The sequence below is a fragment of the Atractosteus spatula genome, chromosome 5 (assembly GCF_055471065.1).
Source record: "Atractosteus spatula isolate fAtrSpa1 chromosome 5, fAtrSpa1.hap1, whole genome shotgun sequence".
NCBI lineage: Eukaryota > Metazoa > Chordata > Actinopteri > Semionotiformes > Lepisosteidae > Atractosteus > Atractosteus spatula.
This window is the reverse complement of record NC_142710.1, coordinates 11,928,803-11,954,992: the sequence shown is the minus strand read 5'-3', so window position 1 is coordinate 11,954,992 and position 26,190 is coordinate 11,928,803. Positions and strand designations below refer to the sequence as shown.

General features: G+C 52.5%; 1 protein-coding gene across 1 annotated transcript; it reads right to left on the bottom strand.

Annotated features, from left to right (window-relative positions):
* Positions 1 to 373: 373 nt before the first annotated feature.
* LOC148834108 (uncharacterized) lies at positions 374 to 24,321 on the bottom strand. Its single transcript, XM_088915744.1, is given in 31 exon segments — positions 374 to 6,571; positions 8,295 to 8,414; positions 8,666 to 8,766; positions 11,587 to 11,593; positions 12,244 to 12,341; positions 12,344 to 12,514; positions 12,517 to 12,678; positions 12,681 to 12,840; positions 12,885 to 13,025; positions 13,135 to 13,275; positions 13,385 to 13,525; positions 13,635 to 13,896; positions 14,099 to 14,274; positions 14,384 to 14,842; positions 14,887 to 15,100; positions 15,185 to 15,433; positions 15,518 to 15,675; positions 15,720 to 15,861; positions 15,936 to 16,232; positions 16,435 to 16,610; positions 16,969 to 17,314; positions 17,434 to 17,525; positions 18,050 to 18,395; positions 19,013 to 19,254; positions 19,299 to 19,439; positions 19,715 to 19,921; positions 20,004 to 20,170; positions 20,173 to 20,253; positions 20,256 to 20,776; positions 20,840 to 22,023; positions 24,098 to 24,321. Coding segments are annotated over 30 exon segments (8,358 nt in total). The 5' UTR covers positions 21,838 to 22,023; positions 24,098 to 24,321; the 3' UTR covers positions 374 to 4,729.
* Positions 24,322 to 26,190: the final 1,869 nt, after the last annotated feature.

Here is a 26,190-nt window from a genome sequence, read left to right as displayed (position 1 = left end):
CGGGCTCGATTGTGTGTATTCTCTGTGCATGATGTCACAATCGGTACAGACGCAGTGTGAAAATTTTAAAAGTACCTACCTTTAGTGATGAACCAAACGTGGAGGCAGCACCAGTGGTGATAATTTTATTTTACTATTTGTTATGTTATTTTCTGTGACAATGTCAAGTAAAGCACTTCTTTACCAAAGGACTGATGACAAGGCTATTCCACATAGTCAGTGCGGACACATGGGTTAACCAGGAAGAGCAATGTGTACACATCGGATTCTGATTGGCTCACCTAACTTCCATGAGCCAATCACAAAACAGTAGTGCTCAACATTTCTATCCTTAATGCATAAAAACACATTAACGGCACTGTGAAGTTATTGTAAACGATCTTGTTAAACCATTTAATGATTTTCAAAAATGTTACAAATGACAAACAAAATTGCACTTTGTTTTTTGTAAACAATTCAGAAAAAAGTAACCAGATCTACACAGACTGCATAGTTCATGTTCAGAAGGTATAAAATGTGGATAAATTCCACCCAGATCCACCGCTATAGTGTCCCATATCCTGCTGAAAGCTGTGTAGAAACCGCACTAAGCGTGCAGTTCACTAAGGTAACACCAAAAGCAATTAACATATGTATTACCACTAATATATTGCTACTATATTATACATCTTTTACCATGATTAAGATAAAAACATTTCATTTACATAGAAAGAAGTATAGATTACTTCCATGCTGAGAAACAGGGGAAAAAAAGCATTTTAAGAGAGATTTAAGATTTAAGATCAGAGATGGTATCTCTCTTGGTTCCTGCACAGCTCAGACACTGATGTGGCTCCCTACTCAACCTCTTCTTAAATATAGAAGGATGAAAACAACAACATTAAAATGAAATTTGGGTTTTGTTTATATTTTAGAAATAATTTTGAGCAAAGTTCAGGAAAATCCATTGTAGTGTTTGTAGAGTAGTGTTTGGATTCTCTCCCAAGATGGCGCTGTGCTAGTGGCAGCCTGTTACAGCAGCTCTGTGTCTTTCTGTTGTCTTTCGTTTCTGTTGTAGTTAGTGTTAGTGTTTTTCTTTCTTATTTTATTGCTGGCAATTAGCTTTTCAATCACAATATGATGGATATTAAGGAGCCTAGATACTGCTTGTTTTTTCTGTTACTCGGACCACTGTTTACTTCGGGTTGCTATGCCGACAGCTACAGAGGCACTGTTTACACATGTGACCAGCCGATCGTGCTAGTGCGTCCGACTCCACTCACCGGGGAGAAGCCATCAGTTCTGGAGGAGTTGAGGAGTCAACGCCGAGGCTGCAGGGCCGGTGCAACGCGAAGGGCGAAGAGAAGGAGATTTGAGCCCCATCTTCCTTCGATCATTATGGGAAACGTGAGGTCCCTTGCAAACAAGATGGACGAGCAGGGGGCGTTGGTGAGGAGTCAGAGGGAGTATAGAGAATTCAGTATCATGTGTTTCACCGAGACGTGGCTGCAAGAACATATTCCGGACTCGAACGTTACCATCGGTGGCTTTCAGACAATGCGGAGGGACAGAAACACCACCGAGAGAATTAAGAGGAAAGGAGTGGGTCTCGCGGTGCTTGTTAACAACAGATGGTGTAATCCTGGACATATTCATGTTAAGGAGCACTTCTGTAGCCCGGGCATTGAACTTATTATTGTAAGTAAATGTTATTGTTTACATTTCGCCTACGCCAAACACAGAGGCAGCGTATGATGTCAAACACAGTCACAGCCAGGCTACAAATGCAACACCCTAGCGCTTTCATGGCTATTTCAGGGGACTTTAATCACGTTTCTCTTTCCACCACTCTGCCCACTTTCCACCAGTTTAAGTGCCCAACCAGGAAAAATAAAACACTGGACTTACTAAATGCTAATGTTAAGGATGCTTAAAGCTCCACTGCCCTTCCTCCCTTTGGCAGATCAGATCACAACCTTGCCCTGTTTACACCACTATAAGAGCCTATTGTCCAGCGCCAACCTGCGACCATTAGGACTGTGAGGAGATGGTCTCAGAAGGCTATGGAGGATCTGCGTGTTGCTTTGGAGGCTACCGACTGGGATGTGCTGTGCGAGCCACATGGGGACGACACAGACAGTATGGTGGACTGTGTCACTGACTACATTAACGTCTGCATTGACAACACCATCCCCACCAAAGACGTACACTGCTTTTCCAATAACAAACCCTGGATCACCAGCGACCTGAAGGCTCTTCTGAATGACAAGAAGAGAACCTTTAGGAGGGGGGGCAGGGAGGAGGTTAGGCGTGTACAAAGGGAACTAAAGCAGAAGTTAAGGAAGAGCAAGGACGCCTACGAGAGGTAGAGGACAAGCTGCAAAGGAATAGGGTGAGGGACGTATAGAGCAGTATGAGAGAGATCACTGGCGTCAAACAGACTGGGGGTGTAACTGAGGGGAACCTGGAGATGGCCAACGGGCTGAACCAGTCCTTTAATAGGTTTGATTCGGGGCCCTCTGTGGTTCAACACCCATCCCCCCACAGCCACACGCTCCCTAAGCCCTCACAGCTGCGACTGCCCAACACCTCCTCAATTCCCCCACAAACATGGCCGCCTACAGCTACGACCCCCGACAGCTACTCACCCCCCCATCCCCCACAGCTGCCACTCTCCAACACCTCCGCCATTAACACCTGCAGCCCTGACAGCGCTATGAGCACCATCCCCCTGGCCAGGCTGACCAGGTGAAGAGGGAATTGAGGAGGCTTCACCAGGCTAAGGCCACAGGACCAGATAATGTCTGTCCCCGGGTTTTGAGGGTTTGTGCTGATCAGCTGAGTGCTCCAGCGACCGTTCAACCTGAATCTGCGCTTGGAGAGAGTCTCTGGAAGACATCATGCCTGGTCCCGGTACCAAAGAAAGGGCGCCCCTCTGTCCTCAATGACTACAGACCAGTTGCGCTGACTTCTCACGTCATGAAGACACTGAAGAGGGTGCTCTTGGCCCACCTGAGACCCCTGGTTAGTTCATCACTGGACACTGGACTGGAATGTTGGTATGGAAGACGCAATCATCTACATGCTGCAAAGGGCCTACTCCCACCTGGACAAGGCTGGCAGCACCGTGTGGATTATGTTTTCCAACTTCTCCAGTGCTTTCAATACTATCCAGCCCTAACTGCTAGGCAGGAAGCTGGAGGAGATGCAAGTGGGCGCCTCCATGATCTCATGGATCACTGACTACCTGACAGGCAGACCACAGTCTGTGAGACTTCAGAACTGTGTGTCTGAACAGGTAGTGAGTAACACAGGGTCTCCTCAGGGGACAGTTCTTTCTCCGATCCTCTTCACCTTCTATACTTTGGACTTTAAGTACAACTCAAAGTCATGCCACCTGCAGACATAGTCAGACGACTCTGCAATTGTGGGATGTATTGAAGGTGGGCAGGAGGCAGAGTACAGATTAACAGCTTTGTGGAGTGGTGTGGGGAAACATGGCAAAGACTAAGGAGTTGGTGGTAGACTTCAGGAGGAAGAGGGTCCAACCTACTTCTGTCTGCATCCATGGGAGTGGCATGGAGATAGTTGATTCATACAAGTACCTGGGAGTGCACATCGACGATAGACTGGAATGGACTAAGAACACTGAGGCCATCTACATGAAGGGTCAGAGCCAACTTTACTTCTTGAGGAGGCTCAAGTCCTTTAACTTATGTAGTAAGATTCTACATATGTTCTATCAGTCTGTTGTAGCGAGTGCTAATTTCAATGCAGTGGTGTGCTGGGGCTCTGGGACTAGAGCAGGGGATGCCAACAGGTTGAACAAGCTCATCAAAGAGCAAGCTCTGCCATTGGGTCTGCCCTGGACCCCCTGGAGGTAGTGGCTGAGAAGAGAATGGTGTCCAAATTAATGACCATCATGGACAACATCTCCCATCCCCTCTATGACAGGCTTGTAGAAATGAAGAGCACGCCTTCTGCCATAAGACTGTACAACTCGTCCACTGTGTGTCTGGGGAGGGCAACACTGACCTGTTTTGGGACTAAACCTGAATCCTCTGTTTACAGCTGGTTTTCTGTTTACAACTGGTGTGCAATATATGCTTGTGGATAATGTGCAATATATTTATACTGTGCAATACATCTTCTTGTGTGCTGTACACTCTGGTTTGTTTTTGTATGTTCTGTATTGTGTGCAATTCTCTATACTACATTTTTTTGCACTTCTCACTGACTGTGCTTACTGTATTGTACTGTTGTATTATTGTATTATTACATTACACTGTACTGTGTTGACTGTGCTTGGCTGCTGTTGCACTGCAATTTCCCTCAGGGGATTAATAAAGTATCTATCTAGTGTTTTTAGTGTTTGTTAGCTTCAATGCTGCTTCTGAAAGTGGACTTGAGGGCTGTTGGTGATGGAGTTTCTGACTCATACGAACAAGTAGCAGGAAAAGGCATCAGAAAAGATTTTCCTGATCTCAGTCTGGCAATATCTTTTGAATTCTCTCCGTAATGATCTGTCTCAAAGCTCCAGCAAGCAGTCTCATGCCTTATTAGACAAGACATTGATTCCAAAAGGACAAATTCCAGTTCTTTTTGGATGCGAGCTGGAATCGGAGGAAAAACAAACGTCGATCCTGGGGAAGTGTGTAAGTCTGTCAGGAGAGCATGTAGGATCGTGGTGCTAGAACAGGTCTGTGGCAAACACACGGTGACATGGATCTACACTGGCGCTCCGAGCCCACTAGGTGCAGCTGAGTGGCCGCTCGCCCGTGTGAATCCGCCGGTGCCCTCGTAAACCGCTTACATGTCTAAAGCTCTTCCCGCACTCGTCGCAGCTGTAGGGTCTGTCCCCTGTGTGAACCTGCTGGTGCTTCTTCAGGGTGATGAGCTGAGCGAAGCTCTTCCCGCACTGGGCGCAGCTGTAGGGCCGCTCCCCGGTGTGCGCGCGCAGGTGAATCCTCAAGCCCGAGCGGCTGAAGCTCTTCCCGCACTGGGGGCAGGTGCAGGGCCTCCGGCCCGTGTGGGTCTGCTCGTGCTTCTTCAGGGTGCTGGAGCAGCTGAAGCTCTTCCCGCACTGACTGCAGACGTAGGGCCGCTCGCCGGTGTGGGTCCTGCGGTGCTTCTTCAGGTCGCCCGAGTAGCTAAAGCTCCTGCCGCACTCGTTGCAGCCGAAGGGCCGCTCCCCCGTGTGGACGTGCTGGTGCGCCTTCAAGCTGCTCGGGCGGCTGAAGCTCCTGCCGCACTCGTCACAGCTGAAGGGCTTCTCGCCCGTGTGGCTCTGCTGGTGCCGCCTCAGGTGGCTGGAGCAGCTGAAGGTCCTGCCGCACTGGGGGCAGCTGTGACCCGCCCACGGCCCCCCGGCCGCGCCGTCGCCCGTCTGGCCCCGGCCCCTCCTGCACTGACGGGGGCCGGCGGGTCTCCCCCCCGGGTGGGTCCGCTGGTGCCGCCGCAGGCTGCTGGAGCAGGCGAAGCTCCTGCCGCAGTCGCCACAGCCGTAGGGCCTCTCCCCGGTGTGGATGCGCTGGTGCTTCCTCAGGTTGCAGAGCTGAATGAAGCTCCTGCCGCAGTCGCCGCAGCTGTAGGGCCGCTCGCCCGTGTGGATCCGCAGGTGCTTTTTTAAGCTGCTCGAACAAATGAACGTCTTTCCACAGTGGACGCATTTAAACGGTCTCTCGCCTGCGTGAGTCTGCTGGCGGTTTGGCGAATTGTTGGAGAGACTACAGCTCCCTCCACACTGATTACAGCTCAAGAGTCTCTCCTCTGTATGGGTGCGCTGGGCTGCTGTGAGGCTGTCTTGACTGTCAGCTCCTGAACTGGCCTCAGCAGTGTCCTCAGTCACAGACACTGGGGTGAGGGTGCTGGGGGTTGTGTCCTGCTGCTGCTGCTGTAGCGGTAGTCTCTGCAACCTCACTAAACAAGGACGCAGAACTGGGAACTGCTGAGCATCGGTCTTTTTAATCCTATGATGCTGTTGCTGCTCCTCTCCTGCAAACCCTCCCCTGCTCTGTCCCTGCTGGGTGTGATCGAACTCAGCTGTGTTCTCTCCACTGTGTATAGACTTCAGCTCGGTCTCCTCTTTAATATGGACACAATCCAGACCATCAGGTTCTGGTTTTATGTAGAGGGATCCAATACAAGACCCATGGAGCTCATTCCCAGCAGGAACAGACTGCAGTTCAGTGTGCCGCTCTGTACTGTGAATCAGCAAAGGCTTACAGTCTTGTCCTGTAACACCACCAGAATCAAGCTCATTCAGCTCCTCTTCTTTATATCCCTGTTCAGTGGCAGACTCTGGCCCACTGAGCCTCTCTGCAGTGTTCAGATGAAGACACTCTGTACTACAGCCAGGTCCTGGCAGACTGAGACTGTGGGAATCACTGACAGCCCCCGACTCCATCTTGTGCTCAGACTCCAGTCCACTGAGCTCCTCCTGCCTCTGTCTGCTCAGCGAGCTGCTCGGGGCCTTCAGGAGCAGTGAGCTGTGCCCCCTGTATCCCAGCACAGCCCCTCTCCTCCTCCCAGTGCAGCTGCCCCACAGGAGCACTTTCCCCAGCGCCAGGGAGACTGAAGGCTCCTCCAGCCCCTGGACAGAAGACAGGACAAGAGAAGAGCACTGAGCTGCACTGGGAGACTCAGCTGAGAGCCTCTGACCAGCCCTCCAGCAATGGAACAAGAATGAAACACAGGAGACACTGGAGCTGCTAAAAATGAGACTATAACTAAATTATCTTCTGAAATTAAGTACTGTGAACTAAAAATAATGTAAAATCATAAACAATAATCAAATAATTAAAATACCACCAAAAATAATTTAAGTTAACAAATCAAAATAATTCAATACATATTATACACAAAATATAAACAGGTCTTAAAAATATAAGATAGTAACATGTGCAAAGATGCTATTTCTTAATGAAGTCTTCTGACATTCAGTATTGCTCGTCTAAGTCCTAACATCACAGTTCTGAAAACAATCCAGAAAATAACTCTTGGGTGAAGATGAAGAATTAGAAGCTTTCTGAACTTTCCCAGCTGAGAGAGGATATGCAGGATGTTGGAAACTTACAATCAATCACCAAGGCAGCAGAACGAGAGCTGTTTTCTCTCTCTCACAGAGACGCCAGTTATTTCATTGTTTCTGCTTCATTTTCACCACAGCTGGATCAGGTCCTGAGCTCGGGATGGGTGTGAAACACATCACAGCTCAGGAACTGAACTACAGCTCAAGCTGCAGGTGCTCCAGTGCCTGTAGCTCTCCTGGGTAATGTAAAACTGACTTTCTCTGTAGCTTGTCTTTCCAACCTATAGGAATTTAGCTGAGAGCTTTGAGTGTTTGTGTTTTGCGAAGGTCTTTGGAAAAAGCTAAATATAAAACTGCAAGAAAAACTGTCTTCTTGATGTTCACAAATTGTGGTTCAAATCTGCATCCACAACTTCAACCTCAACACAACCTGACTCACAACGTCACAAGACCGAGGGGTAAACTCAGTTCACATGAGCCTCATCACAAACATTTCACTATAAAGAAGGCTCTTTTCAAATGTATTTCATACAACTCCCCATACATTTAACACAAATGCTCTGTTTTACTATGAAACTTAAAATTACTTTTAAAAAACAAAAAGAAAAGAAATTAACTGTATTTACCAGATTTTATGTCAGATTTTCCACAAAGCATGCAGAGTTTCAATGTTCATATATGACAATGTTTCTTTTTAATTGTCTGATTGCTATGAATCGAAACTGAAAATTACATTGAGACACTGGGACTTCAGATTACTTTCAAATATATTGTGTAGACATTAAGGGAGCTTTCAAACATAGATAAGATAGTATCGTGTGTTCCTTTTTTAATAAACGTAGCCAGGGTTTGTTATAGAACGTGTTTTGATCATCTGATGTGGGAAATATTGGAAATAGAGTCAATACAGCCACTGAAAAACCCAGCACTACACACTGTTCAGCTACGGGGCCTTTATATCTACACACATCATTGTAATACAACAGCCGGGGGGTGGGTTCTTTATATTGACGGAGTAATGACTGGAGCTCACAGGCGGACTCTCCTCTCCCACGCCAGAAAGCTGTGATCCCGCATCCCTGACACAGCGCTACCGCGGGCTGCAATCCATCGAGTTTTGCTCGGAAACAAGTAACATCTCGCGGCTAATCCTGCAATTTCAGGTCGGAGAACGTGTCGACCCTGCTCCAGGTGCGGCCAACCGCTAAAATACACGAGCGCTATCCGACAGGAGGGCCGGTATTTCAGTCCGGGTGACTCCAGCCCGCAGCTCGTCCTCACTTACCGGCCCCTGTCCCTCTCGGCTCCTCTGTGATCCGGGACAGACCCGGACCCCACCGCCGCCGACTCCTTCTCCAGCAGCCGGGACCCCGGCGCACACCAGCCCACACCGTCCACGACTCGGCTAACGGGTCAGCCGTCCAAATGCGGCGTCTGCACCCTCTGCCCCCCTAACCCAGAGCTCTCTTGGCGGTGGAAATGCAATATTTAAAAGTCCATCAAAACGTGCAAAAAAAGTACAATTGTCGTATGTAAAACGATGACTTGCTGTCTTCAGATGGTGTCTGGCAAAAATAGTTATGCTTTTTTTTCTGTTCACTTTTCTTTTCTTATTTAATGTTCAATAAAACGCCGACAGCTCCTCTCAGGACGTACTTCCTGGAGCTGCGGCCGGTTCAAAACAACCAAAGAGCGCCGGCCGACAGACAAGAGCGTCTGTCCCCGGCTAGAGTCCTCCGTCCACCGCCTGGCGCCACCTAGCGAGAACGGGTGGAAACGCCCGCGAGTTGCGCCGCCAGTGCTCAGTTTGAGCTTTATTGTCCCCCGCGGAGAATTTGTTTTAGGCCACAGTCCAGTACAGCAGTGCAGCACAGGCAAAGACAGAGCAACATTACCGACAAAGACGACGGTGTTTCTGGAAGTAGGAGAGTTTACCGAGTGAGATCGCAGCCAGGCTGAAGGAATTCCTGAGTCAGCCCTACAGCCGTCGGGAGGTGTAAATTCACAATGGAGGGGTGCGTAATCCTTGTTCTCCTTAGTATTATGTCCGGATTATAATAGGTTAATAAACATTTTTATAAGGATATGTTAGAGTATTGTAACGCTACGGGGTTCACTTGGGCGCCCTCGCCTGCTGCCTGCATCAGGTCGGCCCCCCACTGTCGGGGGCTCGAACCCGGGCCTCCGGCGTCACTCAACAGGGACCCAGCCTGTTGAGCTAAAGCGAGATCTCCCCCCCCAGCCCAGTAGCTGTAGTCCTGCTATCACAGGGAAGGGCGGTGACGTCACCTGCTCTGGTAAACCGGCTCTTACACACCCTGATGGCCATATGCGTTACACTCTCCCCCGCTTAACTCGCCATCCCCAGCAAAGGACTATCCCACCCCACTCTGACACCAATGTAATGCAACAGGGTTCAGGTGGGCGCCCTTGCTGCATTAGGTTGGCCCCGCTTGAACCCGGGACTCCCGCGTCACTCTGCAGGGACCCAGCCCGGTGAGCTAAAGAGAGATCTCTCTACAGCCCAGTAGCTGTGGGCCCTGCTATCACAGGGAAGGTCGGTGACGTCACCGCTCTTACACGCTCGTTGGTGGACGTATGCGTTACACTCTATAAGCAAATTAATTCAAACTTTTAAATATAGCAAAAGAGGTACTCACAGACGATGGACAGTATGTAATGATTCAAATACATTATCATGCCACCTTAGCATAATAATAGAGGTACATTGTAATACAGAGTGGAGGACCAACTCTGGTGTGCCACTAGGTGGCGATGTGTATTAGTGATGGTAATCAAGCCTTCGTAACTAGAGGTTCCATCACAAGGGGTCAGTTACAACGACGGAACAAATTTAGCACACGGGGTGCATTGACTTGCGGACTAGTTAATGCAGGACCATCTGGAGATCACCCGCAGCTCTGAGCTCAACTGCAATGAAAAAAACATGCTGAAACCAGGCTGTACGTGTGCTCAGTGCAGTGCTGAGGCTCAGCATTGCTGTGGTTCTACTTAGCACGAAGTGCAGGGGCTCTGGATCAGGACATTTCAATTAGTCTGATCAGTAAGTTAACATCTAGGCCCTAATTATTACTTTTTCTCTCTCGGGTCAGTATATAAGTGAATGTTCCTGGCAATTTCATTTTTAATGTGAGAACAGCATTTATGTTAAAATAACCAGGTACGTCTATGTAACCAATAATGCGATAGTTAACTGACACGGCCACCTACCTGATCTAATAATGCAATACTCAATTGTAATTAAACGCTAAACGAACGAGAGCAGCAGCTTCAGGATTGAGTCTGAAGAGGCATCCTATTACAGCAGCTTTTATTTCCATTGATGAATAAAGATTCACACAAACATTCTTCATACATAAGCAAGTCAAATAATTATTTCAGTCACGTGCAGGGACTACATTTGTGTCAGCAGTACTGTTAATATAAATCTTGTGCACCTATATACAGACTGCATTGTTAAACTTCATCTAATGGTTTTTTTTCCAACCAGATTGTGAAATTGTAATATTCCCAACAAAAGGTTCATCAGATGGACTGGTGTCCCACCCAGGCTGTATCCTGCCTTACTCCCGTTCCTTGCCGCAATAGGCTCCAGCTCTCCCACAACCTTGAATTGGAAGAAGCACTTAGAAAATGGAAGAATGAAGGTTCATTAGAATGGAAATGTTTCGAAACTCCATGATTTTGACATTTCAAATGACTAAAACCTTTTTTTTTTACCTTACCTTGTCTGTTATATGAATGCACTGATTGATGAATTAAGCGTTTGTTTTGAAAAAATCAATACAGTCCCAGGTTGGGCATCAGAAGAGTGGCAGATTTCCTGACCTTCCTCCACGGGCTCGATTGTGTGTATTCTCTGTGCACGATGTCACAATCGGTACAGACGCAGTGTGAAAAATTTGAAGAGTAGCTACATTTCAGTGACGAACCAAATGTGGATGCAGCATCAGTGGTGACAATATTATTGTACATAATATTTGTCATGTTATTTTCTATGACACAATGTCAAGTAAAGCTCTTCTTCACCACAGGACCGATGACAAGGCTACTGCACAAAGTCAGTGCGAACACATGGGTTCACCAGGAAGAGCAATGTGTACACATCAGATTCTGATTGGCTCACCTAACTTCCACGAGCCAATCACAAAACAGTAGTGCTCGACATTTCTATCCTTAATGCATAAAAACACATTAACGGCACTGTGAAGTTTTTTGTAAACGATCTTGTTAAACCATTTAATGTTAAAAATGACAAACAAAATTGCACTGTTTTTTGTAAACAATTCAGAAAAAAGTAACCAGATCTACACAGACTGCATAGTTCATGTTCAGAAGGTATAAAATGTGAATAAATCCCACCCAGATCCACTACTATAGTGTCCCATATCCTGCTGAAAGCTGTGTAGAAACCGCACTAAGCGTGCAGTTCACTAAGGTAACACCAAAAGCAATTAACATATGTATTACCACTAATATATTGCTACTATATTATACATCTTTAACCATGATTAAGATAAAAACATTTTATTGACATAGGAAGAAGTACAGATTACTTCCATGCTGAGAAACAGGGAAAAAAAGGAGAGATTTAAGATTTAAGATCAGAGATGGTATCTCTCTTGGTTCCTGCACAGCTCAGACACTGATGTGGCTCCCTACTCAACCTCTTCTAAAATATAGAAGGATTAAAAAACAAGACTGAAACACAAATTGGGTTTTGTTTATATTTTAGGAAACAATTCTGAGCAAAGTTCAGGAAAATCTACTGTAGGGCCTGTCAGCGTTTATGCTGCTTCTGTAAGTGGAATTGTTGGCTGTCAGTGATGGAGATTCTGACTCATACCAGCAAGCAGCAGGAAAAGACATCAGAAAAGACTTTCCTGATCTCAGCCTGGGAAAATCTTTTAAATGCTGTCCGTAATGATCCGTCTCAATACAGCTCCAGCAAGCAGCCTCGTCCCTTATTGGACAGACAAGAGGGAGGATGGTGGACATCGATTCCAAATGGACAAATTCCAGTTCTTTTTGGATGCAAGCTGGAATCGGACACGTGTTGATCCTGGGGAAGTGTGTAAGTCTGGCAGGAGAGCATGTAGGATCGTGGTGCTAGAACAGGTCTGTGGCAAACACACGGTGACTTGGATCTACGCTGGCGCTCCGAGCCTGCTACATGCAGCTGAGCGGCCGCTCGCCCGCGTGAATCATTTTACATGTCTAAAGCTCTTTCCGCACTGGGCGCAGCTGCAGGGTCTGTCCCCTGCGTGAACCTGCTGGTGCTTCTTCAGGGTGATGAGCTGAGCGAAGCTCTTCCACACTGGGCGCAGCTGCAGGGTCTGTCCCCTGCGTGAACCTGCTGGTGCTTCTTCAGGGTGATGAGCTGAGCGAAGCTCCTGCCGCACTGGGCGCAGCTGCAGGGTCTGTCCCCTGCGTGAACCTGCTGGTGCTTCTTCAGGGAGATGAGCTGAGCGAAGCTCTTCCACACTGGGCGCAGCTGCAGGGTCTGTCCCCTGCGTGAACCTGCTGGTGCTTCTTCAGGGTGATGAGCTGAGCGAAGCTCTTCCCGCACTGGGCGCAGCTGTAGGGTCTTTCCCCTGTGTGAACCTGCTGGTGCTTCTTCAGGGTGATGAGCTGAGCGAAGCTCTTCCACACTGGGCGCAGCTGCAGGGTCTGTCCCCTGCGTGAACCTGCTGGTGCTTCTTCAGGGTGATGAGCTGAGCGAAGCTCTTCCCGCACTGGGCGCAGCTGCAGGGTCTGTCCCCTGCGTGAACCTGCTGGTGCTTCTTCAGGGTGATGAGCTGAGCGAAGCTCTTCCACACTGGGCGCAGCTGTAGGGTCTGTCCCCTGCGTGAACCTGCTGGTGCTTCTTCAGGGTGATGAGCTGAGCGAAGCTCTTCCCGCACTGGGCGCAGCTGTAGGGTCTGTCCCCTGTGTGAACCTGCTGGTGCTTCTTCAGGGTGATGAGCTGAGCGAAGCTCTTCCACACTGGGCGCAGCTGCAGGGTCAGTCCCCTGCGTGAACCTGCTGGTGCTTCTTCAGGGTGATGAGCTGAGCGAAGCTCTTCCGCACTGGGCGCAGCTGCAGGGTCTGTCCCCTGCGTGAACCTGCTGGTGCTTCTTCAGGGTGATGAGCTGAGCGAAGCTCCTGCCGCACTGGGCGCAGCTGCAGGGTCTGTCCCCTGTGTGAACCTGCTGGTGCTTCTTCAGGGTGATGAGCTGAGCGAAGCTCTTCCACACTGGGCACAGCTGTAGGGTCTGTCCCCTGCGTGAACCTGCTGGTGCTTCTTCAGGGTGATGAGCTGAGCGAAGCTCTTCCACACTGGGCGCAGCTGCAGGGTCTGTCCCCTGCGTGAACCTGCTGGTGCTTCTTCAGGGTGATGAGCTGAGCGAAGCTCTTCCCGCACTGGGCGCAGCTGCAGGGTCTGTCCCCTGCGTGAACCTGCTGGTGCTTCTTCAGGGTGATGACCTGAGCGAAGCTCTTCCACACTGGGTGCAGCTGTAGGGTCTGTCCCCTGCGTGAACCTGCTGGTGCTTCTTCAGGGTGATGAGCTGAGCGAAGCTCTTCCACACTGGGCGCAGCTGCAGGGTCTGTCCCCTGCGTGAACCTGCTGGTGCTTCTTCAGGGTGATGAGCTGAGCGAAGCTCCTGCCGCACTCGTCGCAGCTGCAGGGTCTGTCCCCTGCGTGAACCTGCTGGTGCTTCTTCAGGGTGATGAGCTGAGCGAAGCTCTTCCACACTGGGCGCAGCTGTAGGGTCTGTCCCCTGCGTGAACCTGCTGGTGCTTCTTCAGGGTGATGAGCTGAGCGAAGCTCTTCCGCACTGGGCGCAGCTGTAGGGTCGGTCCCCTGTGTGAACCTGCTGGTGCTTCTTCAGGGTGATGAGCTGAGCGAAGCTCTTCCACACTGGGCGCAGCTGTAGGGTCTTTCCCCTGTGTGAACCTGCTGGTGCTTCTTCAGGGTGATGAGCTGAGCGAAGCTCTTCCACACTGGGCGCAGCTGCAGGGTCTGTCCCCTGTGTCAACCTGCTGGTGCTTCTTCAGGGTGATGAGCTGAGCGAAGCTCTTCCACACTGGGCGCAGCTGCAGGGTCTGTCCCCTGCGTGAACCTGCTGGTGCTTCTTCAGGGTGATGAGCTGAGCGAAGCTCTTCCCGCACTGGGCGCAGCTGCAGGGTCTGTCCCCTGCGTGAACCTGCTGGTGCTTCTTCAGGGTGATGAGCTGAGCGAAGCTCTTCCGCACTGGGCGCAGCTGTAGGGTCTTTCCCCTGTGTGAACCTGCTGGTGCTTCTTCAGGGTGATGAGCTGAGCGAAGCTCTTCCACACTGGGCGCAGCTGCAGGGTCTGTCCCCTGCGTGAACCTGCTGGTGCTTCTTCAGGGTGATGAGCTGAGCGAAGCTCTTCCCGCACTGGGCGCAGCTGTAGGGTCTGTCCCCTGCGTGAACCTGCTGGTGCTTCTTCAGGGTGATGAGCTGAGCGAAGCTCTTCCCGCACTGGGTGCAGCTGTAGGGTCTGTCCCCTGCGTGAACCTGCTGGTGCTTCTTCAGGGTGATGAGCTGAGCGAAGCTCCTGCCGCACTGGGCGCAGCTGCAGGGTCTGTCCCCTGTGTGAACCTGCTGGTGCTTCTTCAGGGTGATGAGCTGAGCGAAGCTCTTCCCGCACTGGGCGCAGCTGTAGGGTCTGTCCCCTGCGTGAACCTGCTGGTGCTTCTTCAGGGTGATGAGCTGAGCGAAGCTCTTCCCGCACTGGGCGCAGCTGTAGGGTCTGTCCCCTGCGTGAACCTGCTGGTGCTTCTTCAGGGTGATGAGCTGAGCGAAGCTCTTCCACACTGGGCGCAGCTGTAGGGTCTGTCCCCTGCGTGAACCTGCTGGTGCTTCTTCAGGGTGATGAGCTGAGCGAAGCTCTTCCCGCACTGGGCGCAGCTGTAGGGTCTGTCCCCTGTGTGAACCTGCTGGTGCTTCTTCAGGGTGATGAGCTGAGCGAAGCTCTTCCACACTGGGCGCAGCTGCAGGGTCTGTCCCCTGTGTGAACCTGCTGGTGCTTCTTCAGGGTGATGAGCTGAGCGAAGCTCTTCCACACTGGGCGCAGCTGCAGGGTCAGTCCCCTGCGTGAACCTGCTGGTGCTTCTTCAGGGTGATGAGCTGAGCGAAGCTCTTCCGCACTGGGCGCAGCTGCAGGGTCTGTCCCCTGCGTGAACCTGCTGGTGCTTCTTCAGGGTGATGAGCTGAGCGAAGCTCCTGCCGCACTGGGCGCAGCTGCAGGGTCTGTCCCCTGTGTGAACCTGCTGGTGCTTCTTCAGGGTGATGAGCTGAGCGAAGCTCTTCCACACTGGGCGCAGCTGTAGGGTCTGTCCCCTGCGTGAACCTGCTGGTGCTTCTTCAGGGTGATGAGCTGAGCGAAGCTCTTCCACACTGGGCGCAGCTGCAGGGTCTGTCCCCTGCGTGAACCTGCTGGTGCTTCTTCAGGGTGATGAGCTGAGCAAAGCTCTTCCACACTGGGCGCAGCTGTAGGGTCTGTCCCCTGCGTGAACCTGCTGGTGCTTCTTCAGGGTGATGAGCTGAGCGAAGCTCTTCCCGCACTGGGCGCAGCTGCAGGGTCTGTCCCCTGTGTGAACCTGCTGGTGCTTCTTCAGGGCGATGAGCTGAGTGAAGCTCTTCCACACTGGGCGCAGCTGCAGGGTCTGTCCCCTGCGTGAACCTGCTGGTGCTTCTTCAGGGTGATGAGCTGAGCGAAGCTCCTGCCGCACTCGTCGCAGCTGCAGGGTCTGTCCCCTGCGTGAACCTGCTGGTGCTTCTTCAGGGTGATGAGCTGAGCGAAGCTCCTGCCGCACTGGGCGCAGCTGCAGGGTCGGTCCCCTGCGTGAACCTGCTGGTGCTTCTTCAGGGTGATGAGCTGAGCGAAGCTCTTCCACACTGGGCGCAGCTGTAGGGTCTGTCCCCTGCGTGAACCTGCTGGTGCTTCTTCAGGGTGATGAGCTGAGCAAAGCTCCTGCCGCACTGGGCGCAGCTGTAGGGTCTGTCCCCTGTGTGAACCTGCTGGTGCTTCTTCAGGGTGATGAGCTGAGCGAAGCTCTTCCACACTGGGCGCAGCTGCAGGGTCTGTCCCCTGCGTGAACCTGCTGGTGCTTCTTCAGGGTGATGAGCTGAGCGAAGCTCTTCCGCACTGGGCGCAGCTGCAGGGTCTGTCCCCTGCGTGAACCTGCTGGTGCTTCTTCAGGGCGATGAGCTGAGTGAAGCTCTTCCACACTGGGCGCAGCTGCAGGGTCTGTCCCCTGCGTGAACCTGCTGGTGCTTCTTCAGGGTGATGAGCTGAGCGAAGCTCTTCCGCACTGGGCGCAGCTGTAGGGTCGGTCCCCTGTGTGAACCTGCTGGTGCTTCTTCAGGGTGATGAGCTGAGCGAAGCTCTTCCACACTGGGCGCAGCTGCAGGGTCGGTCCCCTGTGTGAACCTGCTGGTGCTTCTTCAGGGTGATGAGCTGAGCGAAGCTCTTCCCGCACTGGGCGCAGCTGTAGGGTCTTTCCCCTGTGTGAACCTGCTGGTGCTTCTTCAGGGTGATGAGCTGAGCGAAGCTCTTCCACACTGGGCGCAGCTGCAGGGTCTGTCCCCTGCGTGAACCTGCTGGTGCTTCTTCAGGGTGAAGAGCTGAGCAAAGCTCTTCCGCACTGGGCGCAGCTGCAGGGTCTGTCCCCTGTGTGAACCTGCTGGTGCTTCTTCAGGGTGATGAGCTGAGTGAAGCTCTTCCACACTGGGCGCAGCTGCAGGGTCTGTCCCCTGCGTGAACCTGCTGGTGCTTCTTCAGGGCGATGAGCTGAGCGAAGCTCTTCCACACTGGGCGCAGCTGCAGGGTCTGTCCCCTGCGTGAACCTGCTGGTGCTTCTTCAGGGCGATGAGCTGAGTGAAGCTCTTCCACACTGGGCGCAGCTGCAGGGTCTGTCCCCTGCGTGAACCTGCTGGTGCTTCTTCAGGGTGATGAGCTGAGCGAAGCTCCTGCCGCACTCGTCGCAGCTACAGGGTCTGTCCCCTGCGTGAACCTGCTGGTGCTTCTTCAGGGTGATGAGCTGAGCAAAGCTCCTGCCGCACTGGGCGCAGCTGTAGGGTCTGTCCCCTGTGTGAACCTGCTGGTGCTTCTTCAGGGTGATGAGCTGAGCGAAGCTCTTCCACACTGGGCGCAGCTGCAGGGTCTGTCCCCTGCGTGAACCTGCTGGTGCTTCTTCAGGGTGATGAGCTGAGCGAAGCTCTTCCGCACTGGGCGCAGCTGCAGGGTCTGTCCCCTGCGTGAACCTGCTGGTGCTTCTTCAGGGTGATGAGCTGAGCGAAGCTCTTCCACACTGGGCGCAGCTGCAGGGTCTGTCCCCTGCGTGAACCTGCTGGTGCTTCTTCAGGGTGATGAGCTGAGCGAAGCTCTTCCGCACTGGGCGCAGCTGTAGGGTCGGTCCCCTGTGTGAACCTGCTGGTGCTTCTTCAGGGTGATGAGCTGAGCGAAGCTCTTCCACACTGGGCGCAGCTGTAGGGTCGGTCCCCTATGTGAACCTGCTGGTGCTTCTTCAGGGTGATGAGCTGAGTGAAGCTCTTCCACACTGGGCGCAGCTGCAGGGTCTGTCCCCTGCGTGAACCTGCTGGTGCTTCTTCAGGGTGATGAGCTGAGCGAAGCTCTTCCGCACTGGGCGCAGCTGTAGGGTCGGTCCCCTGTGTGAACCTGCTGGTGCTTCTTCAGGGTGATGAGCTGAGCGAAGCTCTTCCACACTGGGCGCAGCTGTAGGGTCGGTCCCCTATGTGAACCTGCTGGTGCTTCTTCAGGGTGATGAGCTGAGCGAAGCTCTTCCACACTGGGCGCAGCTGCAGGGTCTGTCCCCTGCGTGAACCTGCTGGTGCTTCTTCAGGGCGATGAGCTGAGCGAAGCTCTTCCACACTGGGCGCAGCTGCAGGGTCTGTCCCCTGCGTGAACCTGCTGGTGCTTCTTCAGGGCGATGAGCTGAGTGAAGCTCTTCCACACTGGGCGCAGCTGCAGGGTCTGTCCCCTGCGTGAACCTGCTGGTGCTTCTTCAGGGTGATGAGCTGAGCGAAGCTCCTGCCGCACTCGTCGCAGCTACAGGGTCTGTCCCCTGCGTGAACCTGCTGGTGCTTCTTCAGGGTGATGAGCTGAGCAAAGCTCCTGCCGCACTGGGCGCAGCTGTAGGGTCTGTCCCCTGTGTGAACCTGCTGGTGCTTCTTCAGGGTGATGAGCTGAGCGAAGCTCTTCCACACTGGGCGCAGCTGCAGGGTCTGTCCCCTGCGTGAACCTGCTGGTGCTTCTTCAGGGTGATGAGCTGAGCGAAGCTCTTCCGCACTGGGCGCAGCTGCAGGGTCTGTCCCCTGCGTGAACCTGCTGGTGCTTCTTCAGGGCGATGAGCTGAGTGAAGCTCTTCCACACTGGGCGCAGCTGCAGGGTCTGTCCCCTGCGTGAACCTGCTGGTGCTTCTTCAGGGTGATGAGCTGAGCGAAGCTCTTCCGCACTGGGCGCAGCTGTAGGGTCTGTCCCCTGCGTGAACCTGCTGGTGCTTCTTCAGGGTGATGAGCTGAGCGAAGCTCTTCCACACTGGGCGCAGCTGTAGGGTCGGTCCCCTATGTGAACCTGCTGGTGCTTCTTCAGGGTGATGAGCTGAGCGAAGCTCTTCCACACTGGGCGCAGCTGCAGGGTCTGTCCCCTGCGTGAACCTGCTGGTGCTTCTTCAGGGTGAAGAGCTGAGCAAAGCTCTTCCGCACTGGGCGCAGCTGCAGGGTCTGTCCCCTGTGTGAACCTGCTGGTGCTTCTTCAGGGTGATGAGCTGAGTGAAGCTCTTCCACACTGGGCGCAGCTGCAGGGTCTGTCCCCTGCGTGAACCTGCTGGTGCTTCTTCAGGGCGATGAGCTGAGCGAAGCTCTTCCACACTGGGCGCAGCTGCAGGGTCTGTCCCCTGCGTGAACCTGCTGGTGCTTCTTCAGGGCGATGAGCTGAGTGAAGCTCTTCCACACTGGGCGCAGCTGCAGGGTCTGTCCCCTGCGTGAACCTGCTGGTGCTTCTTCAGGGTGATGAGCTGAGCGAAGCTCCTGCCGCACTCGTCGCAGCTACAGGGTCTGTCCCCTGCGTGAACCTGCTGGTGCTTCTTCAGGGTGATGAGCTGAGCAAAGCTCCTGCCGCACTGGGCGCAGCTGTAGGGTCTGTCCCCTGTGTGAACCTGCTGGTGCTTCTTCAGGGTGATGAGCTGAGCGAAGCTCTTCCACACTGGGCGCAGCTGCAGGGTCTGTCCCCTGTGTGAACCTGCTGGTGCTTCTTCAGGGTGATGAGCTGAGCGAAGCTCCTGCCGCACTGGGCGCAGCTGTAGGGTCGGTCCCCTGTGTGAACCTGCTGGTGCTTCTTCAGGGTGATGAGCTGAGCGAAGCTCTTCCACACTGGGCGCAGCTGTAGGGTCGGTCCCCTGTGTGAACCTGCTGGTGCTTCTTCAGGGTGATGAGCTGAGCGAAGCTCTTCCACACTGGGCGCAGCTGCAGGGTCTGTCCCCTGCGTGAACCTGCTGGTGCTTCTTCAGGGCGATGAGCTGAGCGAAGCTCTTCCACACTGGGCGCAGCTGCAGGGTCTGTCCCCTGCGTGAACCTGCTGGTGCTTCTTCAGGGCGATGAGCTGAGTGAAGCTCTTCCACACTGGGCGCAGCTGCAGGGTCTGTCCCCTGCGTGAACCTGCTGGTGCTTCTTCAGGGTGATGAGCTGAGCGAAGCTCCTGCCGCACTCGTCGCAGCTACAGGGTCTGTCCCCTGCGTGAACCTGCTGGTGCTTCTTCAGGGTGATGAGCTGAGCAAAGCTCCTGCCGCACTCGTCGCAGCTACAGGGTCTGTCCCCTGCGTGAACCTGCTGGTGCTTCTTCAGGGTGATGAGCTGAGTGAAGCTCTTCCACACTGGGCGCAGCTGTAGGGTCAGTCCCCTGTGTGAACCTGCTGGTGCTTCTTCAGGGTGATGAGCTGAGCGAAGCTCTTCCACACTGGGCGCAGCTGCAGGGTCTGTCCCCTGTGTGAACCTGCTGGTGCTTCTTCAGGGTGATGAGCTGAGCAAAGCTCCTGCCGCACTCGTCGCAGCTACAGGGTCTGTCCCCTGCGTGAACCTGCTGGTGCTTCTTCAGGGTGATGAGCTGAGTGAAGCTCTTCCACACTGGGCGCAGCTGTAGGGTCTGTCCCCTGTGTGAACCTGCTGGTGCTTCTTCAGGGTGATGTGCTGAGCGAAGCTCTTCCACACTGGGCGCAGCTGCAGGGTCTGTCCCCTGTGTGAACCTGCTGGTGCTTCTTCAGGGTGATGAGCTGAGCGAAGCTCCTGCCGCACTGGGCGCAGCCGAAGGGCCGCTCCCCCATGTGGCTGTGCTAGTGCGCCTTCAGGTTGCTTGAGCAGCTGAAGCTCCTGCCGCACTCGTCACAGCTGAAGGGCCGCTCCCCCATGTGGCTCTGCTGGTGCCGCCGCAGGCTGCTGGAGCAGCTGAAGCTCTTCCCGCACTGACCGCAGACGTAGGGCCGCTCGCCGGTGTGGGTCCTGCGGTGCTTCTTCAGGCTGCCCGAGCAGCTGAACCTCCTGCCGCACTCGTCGCAGCCGAAGGGCCTCTTCCCCGTGTGGATGTTCTGGTGCGCATTGAGGCTGCTCCGGCGGCTGAAGCTCCTGCCGCACTCGTCGCAGCTGAAGGGCTTCTCGCCCGTGTGGCTCTGCTGGTGCCGCCTCAGGCTGCTGGAGAAGCTGAAGGTCCTGCCGCACTGGGGGCAGCTGTGACCCGCCCACGGCCCCCCGGCCGCGCCGTCGCCCGTCTGGCCCCGGCCCCTCCTGCACTGACGGGGGCCGGCGGGTCTCCCCCCCGGGTGGGTCCGCTGGTGCCGCCGCAGGCTGCTGGAGCAGGCGAAGCTCCTGCCGCAGTCGCCGCAGCCGTAGGGCCTCTCCCCGGTGTGGATGCGCTGGTGCTTCCTCAGGTTGCAGAGCTGAATGAAGCTCCTGCCGCAGTCGCCGCAGCCGTAGGGCCGCTCGCCCGTGTGGATCCGCAGGTGAACTTTTAAGCTGCTCGGGAAAAGGAACGTCTTTCCACAGTGGACGCATTTGAACGGTCTCTCGCCTGCGTGAGTCTGCTGGCGGTTTGGCGAACTGTTGGAGAGACTACAGCTCCCTCCACACTGATTACAGCTCAAGAGTCTCTCCTCTGTGTGGGTGCGCTGGGCTGCTGTGAGGCTGTCTTGACTGTCAGCTCCTGAACTGGCCTCAGCAGTGTCCTCAGTCACAGACACTGGGGTGAGGGTGCTGGGGGTTGTGTTCTGCTGCTGCTGCTGTAGTGGTAGTCTCTGCAACCTCACTAAACAAGGACGCAGAACTGGGAACTGCTGAGCATCGGTCTTTTTAACCCTATGATGCTGTTGCTGCTCCTCTCCCGCAAACCGTCCCCTGCTCTGTCCCTGCTGGGTGTGATCGAACTCAGCTGTGTTCTCTCCACTGTGTATAGACTTCAGCTCGGTCTCCTCTTTAATATGGACACAATCCAGACCATCAGGTTCTGGTTTTATGTAGAGGGATCCAATACAAGACCCATGGAGCTCATTCCCAGCAGGAACAGACTGCAGTTCAGTGTGCTGCTCTGTACTGTGAATCAGCAAAGGCTTACAGTCTTGTCCTGTAACACCACCAGAATCAAGCTCATTCAGCTCCTCTTCTTTATATCCCTGTTCAGTGGCAGACTCTGGCCCACTGAGCCTCTCTGCAGTGTTCAGATGAAGACACTCTGTACTACAGCCAGGTCCTGGCAGACTGAGACTGTGGGAATCACTGACAGCCCCCGACTCCATCTTGTGCTCAGACTCCAGTCCACTGAGCTCCTCCTGCCTCTGTCTGCTCAGCGAGCTGCTCGGGGCCTTCAGGAGCAGTGAGCTGTGCCCCCTGTATCCCAGCACAGCCCCTCTCCTCCTCCCAGTGCAGCTGCCCCACAGGAGCACTTTCCCCAGCGCCAGGGAGACTGAGGGCTCCTCCAGCCCCTGGACAGAAGACAGGACAAGAGAAGAGCACTGAGCTGCACTGGGAGACTCAGCTGAGAGCCTCTGACCAGCCCTGCAGCACACACAACAAGCACTGGACTAGGATAAACACAAAATAGGGATGTATGTTAAAAATATGAGATAGTGACAATGAGGTCATTCTTACACAGTCTGAGCACAAACAGTCAGAGAAATAATTATTGAAAAAAGCTTTTATGGTATATATACTGCCTCACAATATTCCCTCAAAATGTCCTCCTCATATATACACTCAAACACATACTCCCTCAGTTATATGCATGCATACACAGTACTCCATCATACATACTCATTCATTTACTTTCTCACACATACTGACTCGTTTAGAAAGCTTAATAGACAACTGAGTTTTCCTTCTTCAACCAGGGAAGAAGTGTAGTTTGTGAAAAAGCATTATTTAATGTGAAACACCCAGAGAAAACTTTACAAAGAATTCAGCCGAGGAAAGCTGTGCCTTTTTTGCATTTTGCAAGAGTCTATGGAAAAAGTACAAGACAAATCAGAAGTAACACTACTCCACATACACACACGTTCTACTACACTGAATCAGGACAATCCCACAGCAGTGGTACATTAAGTAGCAAAACCACAAAATATCACAGTTTGGTATTTTACCTTGTCTAGGGCATATGCATACGGTTGAAACTGCAAGATGAGATGACACACAAAGACAACAGGCTAGCGGGAAATGCAGTTCATGGGAGCTTTAGCACAGACACTTTATTATTAAAGTTTTGTGCATAAAAGGATTAATCACACAAACCTACTGGCAGAGTCAGTCTTAAAAATCAAAAAGCTCTCATTGTATTAATCTGCGTTAAGAGCATGTGGATGTATCTTAACTACAGCTGACATTATTTTTCCAATGAAAACATATATAACGAAGTCCCTGTCTCTCAAAAAACATATACAACAATGGTGGTGTAGTGGTCAGCATTGCCTCCTCACAGCCCTGGGCCCTGGGTTCAGTGGCAGCGGTGCTGTCTGTGTGGAGTTTGCATGTTCTCCCTGTGTTCATGGGATTTCCTCTGGGTGGACCAGTTTCCTCCCACAGTCCAGAGACATCCTGCTGGTTAATTGGCTTCTTGGAGAACTGGCCCTGGTGGGTGGGTGTGTCTGTCTGTCTATCTGTCTGTGCGCTGTGCGCTGTGCGCTGGACGGGTGTCCCCTTCAAGCTGTACCCTGCCTCGCACCCGGTGCTTGCTGGGATAGACTCCAGCTCCCCTGTGATGCTGGGTTGGGAGGGGTGGTTCGAAGATGGACAGATGGGTGTAATTCAAATCAAATTATTCTGATTCCAAATAAATTTCAACTGAACTTCTAATGTGTGCCTGGAATTTCAGGTTACTTCTTTAAAATATATTGCATATATATCAATTAATGGAAATATAAAATAAAATGTATATATTATTTTGTGGATGTTGTAGTAATCCCTTACAATCAATAATGGTTTTATCACCTGATGTAGCTCGGGGGTTTTAGTTGAAGTCAAACCAATAATGAACCTAACAAAATAACATTACTCACACAGTAATACTGTAAACTGTGCGAGTTTGAACGCAGGTGATAAACTACGGTTGCCGAGCTGTTGTTGACTAAGGTTTCCAGGTGCCACGCTTGTGGAAAAGATTAGGTTTGAAGACAAATGCGACTAGTTACAAATCTACTTATACTGTACACGATGACGGTCCTTGGTCTATTTTACACGCTTGTTACCAGCACCAAAAGAAACACCGCAATCTCTAATTATTACGCGTGGGGACTCCAGTACTGTTGGGAACCGTCAGTTGAAACCTGACAACATTGCGTTTGGAAAAGCGGTGTTCTTGTAATGTGTCAGTTCCTGTGAATGTGTCAGCCCTGCGTTGCAGTCAGATTCAGTAAATCGTTTCTCAAGTGAAAAACACAAGAGTCCTCATCTCCCCTTCCAAGGAAATCAATCCGGCCCCATGAGCAAAGCGGACAGGACCCGGAGGGGTTTATCTGACAGTATTTCAGTCCGGGTGACTCCAGCCCGGAGCTCGTCCTCACTTACCGGCCCCTGTCCCTCTCAGCTCCTCTGTGATCCGGGACAGACCCGGACCCCACCGCCGCCGACCCCCGCCTGTCCCCGGTCTGCTCCTGCCGCCGACTCCTTCTCCAGCAGCCGGGACCTCGGCGCTTCACTCTCCTGCTTCACGGCTATCGGGAGAAGGGTTTAAAAATCACGGGAACACTGACTCGCCATCGGCGAGAAGCGAGTCTGGCATGAGACACATCTCTCCGTGCAGCTGTGTCGCCGAACTGCGGCTCCTGTCGCGCGTGTGACGTCATGCTGGGCAGGCACTGCTCACCCCCCCCCCCCCACACCGTTCGAGACCAGGGAGCTGCGCTATTTCAGAATAAAAGTGCCCCCCCGTCATAGATAGATACTTTATTGATCCCGTTGCAGTGCAACAGCAGTTTAACACAGACAACACAGCCACAGTGTAACGAATGATACAATAATAATAACAGTACCATACATACAATACAATCAGTACAGTGAGAAGTGCACTAAAAGAGTTACTCACAGTCCAGAACACACAGAGAACAAACTAGAACAGAACAGTACGCAGAAAAATCCTATCACACATATGAATATAAATATAGATGTAAATATAGATATAGATATAAATATAGATATAAATATATTGCACGGGTCCCTGGCATATATTGCACAAAAAAGAAAGAGAACAGATGTAGCAGTTGATGTGTAGATGCGTTCAGTCCAGAAACAGGTCCCTGTCAATGTTGCCTCTGCCAGACGCAAGGTGGATGCGTTGTACAGTCTTATGGCAGACGGCAAGAATGACCTCCTGTAGCGCTCCCTGTCGCACCGCAGATGAATCAGTCTATCGCTGAACGTGCTCTTCATTTCTACAAGCCTGTCATAGAGGGGATGGGAGACGTTGTCCATGATGGCCTCTAGTTTGGACACCATTCTCCTCTCAGCCACTACCTCCAGGGGGTCCAGGTCAGACCCAATGACAGAGCTTGCTCTCCTGATGAGCTTGTTCAGCCTGTTAGAATCCCCTGCTCTAATCCCAGAGCCCCAGCACACCACTGCGTAGAAAATGACACTCGCTACCACCGACTGATAGAACATGTGTAGCATCTTACTACACACATTGAAGGACTTGAGCCTCCTCAAGAAGTAGAGTCGGCTCTGTCCCTTCTTATAGATGGCCTCGATGTTCTTAGACCATTCCAGTCTATCGTCGATGTGCACTCCCAGGTACTTGTACGAGTCCACCATCTCCACGCCACTCCCATGGATGTAGACAGGAGTAGGTTTGACCTTTTTCCTCCTGAAATCTACCACCAGTTCCTTTGTCTTTGTGACATTCAGTTCCAAGTGGTTCACCCCACACCACTCCACAAAGCTGCTGACCAGTCCTCTGTACTCCTCCTCCTGCTCACCCGTGATACATCCCACAATTGCAGAGTCATCTGAGAACTTCTGCAGGTGGCATGACTTTGAGTTGTACTTAAAGTCCGAAGTATAGAGGGTGAAGAAGAATGGAGAAAGAACTGTCCCCTGAGGAGCCCCTGTGTTACTCACTACCTGTTCAGACACACAGTTCTGAAGTCTCACGGACTGTGGTCTGCCTGTCAGGTAGTCAGTGATCCACGAGGTCATGGAGGCATTGACTTGCATCTCCTCCAGCTTCCTCCTTAGAAGTAAGGGCTGGATGGTATTGAAGGTACTGGAGAAGTCGAAAAACATGATCCTTACAGTGTTGCCAGCCCTGTCCAGGTGTGAGTAGGCCCTTTGCAGCATGTAGATGATCGCATCCTCCACACCAACACTGGGCTGGTAGGCGAACTGTAGGGTGTCCAGTGATGAGCTGACCAGGGGTCTCAGGTGGGATAAGACCAGCCTCTCAAGTGTCTTCATGACGTGAGAAGTAAGTGCAACTGGTCTGTAGTCGTTGAGGACAGAGGGGCACCCTTTCTTTGGTACCGGAACCAGGCATGATGTCTTCCAGAGCACCGGGACTCTCTCCAAGCCCAGGCTCAGGTTGAACAGTCGCTGGAGCACTCCGCTCAGCTGATCAGCACAGGCCCTCAGAACTCTGGGACAGACGTTGTCTGGTCCTGTGGCCT